Below are 2,075 nucleotides of genomic sequence, written 5' to 3'. Positions count from 1 at the left end.
ACCGTGGGGGCATTTTAGAGCACCTTGTCCCTTCAGGTCGGATAATGAATTTCCGGCCAGCCTTAGTGGCTCCAACCTGTAATTACTTGGGTTGAGTCTGGAGGATCACAGGTTGAAGGTCAGTCCCACCAATTTGGCATGACCTTGTTGTTTCCAATTAAAAAGTCAAATAGGGCTGGGGATGTAGCTGGAAGAGAGAGTGCCCCTGGGTTCAATATCTGGTACGGGGAAAAAAAATAATAATTTTTGAATCTCGGTTTCTTTTCGTAAAAAGGCAGGGATTACTGCCGAGTTCTTGGTAGTTGCACAGTGAAGGCCCAAGGCTGGTTCCTTTGGCAACGAGGGAACCGTCCCTTGTTTTTTTTTTTTTTGTTTTTTTTTTTTAATTTGCGAGGCAGACGCTCTATTCCCAGTTCCCGGTTAGCCCTCGCACTCTCCAGCCCGGATTTCTGCTTCTCGAGAATTTGCCGGTCAGTTATTTTCCAGGGAAGAGTCTAGAGCATCCTCTCCCTACTCACTCCAAGCCCACAGGGTTCGGCGGCAGAGGGCTCGAGTCGATGCAGGTGGAAACTAACTTGGAGACAGATAACCTTAGGAAGATCCTAAGAACGCGCGAAACCCCTGCGCAGGAGACCTGCGGAGCCGGAGAGCGAAGCCCGGGATTGGGCGGCAGGCCGGGGGCGGGGCCTGGGCTGCAGGCTAGAGGCGTGGTCTGGACTGGGATTGGGCGGTAGAAGGGGGCGTGGCGTGGTGGGCGGGGCGCACAGGTGCTAGACTTCCCGCGCATCCCAGGCTCCTGGCGGGGCTAGGACCAGCCTTCGCCCGGGAGTGTTGAATTTCGAGGCACTCAGGATGGGCGCGCTCCCGAGACGGAAAGACATCCCCCCGTGGGTCAAGGTTCCTGACGACCTAAGGGATCCAGAGGTGTTCCAGGTCCAGACACGACTGCTGGAGGCCGTATTTGGTGAGCGCCCGTTCTCTCCGGCTGCCCGGGATCTGGGTCTCTGCGGCCCCGAGCGCTCATTTCCTTTCTCCAGGCCGCCACGGATCTCGCATTCCTTACATCGAGCAAGTGAGCAAGGCCATGATCGAGCTGAGGGCTCTAGGGTCTTCCGACCTCACCCAGGTCATGGTTTACGGCTCCTATTTGTACAAGCTCCGGACCAAGTGGATGCTCCAGTCCCTGTCCGAGTGGCACCGCCAGCGGCAGGACCGAGGTGAGGGACTCGGGGACCAGGTGCTCTGCACCGAGGCTCGCTCCTCCTCCAGCGGAGTACTCCGCCTTACCTCTTCCTAGGCTCCTCTCCACTGTGCACAGCCACCGCCAGTGTCTTGGTGACGCCTTTGGCGCCAGTGTCTTGGTGACGCCTTTGGCGTCAGGACTGCCCCTGCGGGTTCTCTGGGAATCAACCCCATGGGGAGGCTACCCCGAGGCTGAGAGGTGGCTGAGGATGGCCCTTCTGGGTAGGGTTATCTGAGATATCTCAGAGCACCCTCACCACTCACGCAGGTGCCTTGGAGAATGCTTGGAGGGTTGTGGCTTGCTTTAACTCTGCTCTAACCTCTGCGGCCGCATGAGTGACGGACAAACCAGATATTTCCATGGTCTCTGCCTCGCTAGGACAGGCCAGGCAGCAATACATTTCTAGGTTTTTGAGACTCTCAGTCTCAAGAGCTGCCCAGGTGAGAAAGGTCAAGGCTCTTTCCTCTCCCCGTCCTCACCCCAGCTCGTTCTTTCTGGTGCAGGAATGCTCAGGCTGGAGGAATCCATGAATGCCCTTGACCTGGGCCCTTCGATGAAGTGAACCCAGCTTCCAGCCCATGTGGCCGGGACCAGGACGTGAGCTAGGTTGTGACCAGAGCTGGAGTGGTTGTGGCTTTAAACTCTGCTCTAACCTCTACAGCTACAGAATGAAGGACAAACCACACATTTCATGGTCTCTGCCTTGCTTTGAGACCTGATGTGAATATCTCTTCAAGGTTACTAACTAAAAAATAAAGTTTTAAGTAAGTAGTTCCTTGACATTGTGATTGCTGATTGAAGGTAACAAATATCTAATTACATTTATTTTTAA

The 2,075-nt window shown here is 54.9% G+C and overlaps 1 protein-coding gene across 1 annotated transcript; it reads left to right on the top strand.

Moving 5' to 3' along the window:
* Nucleotides 1-852: 852 nt before the first annotated feature.
* Nucleotides 853-1,805, top strand: LOC308266261 (developmental pluripotency-associated 5 protein-like; the record flags this gene model as incomplete). Its single annotated transcript, XM_080700367.1, has 3 exons — nt 853-964; nt 1,038-1,217; nt 1,747-1,805. The coding sequence occupies 3 exons, from the start codon at nt 853-855 to the stop codon at nt 1,803-1,805; spliced, it is 351 nt and encodes a 116-aa protein (XP_080556493.1).
* Between the last annotated feature and the right edge of the window lie 270 nt (nt 1,806-2,075).

The sequence above is a fragment of the Muscardinus avellanarius genome (genome assembly GCF_963383645.1).
Source record: "Muscardinus avellanarius genome assembly, chromosome: 8".
NCBI classification, from domain to species: domain Eukaryota; kingdom Metazoa; phylum Chordata; class Mammalia; order Rodentia; family Gliridae; genus Muscardinus; species Muscardinus avellanarius.
This window is presented reverse-complemented; position numbering and strand designations above follow the sequence as displayed.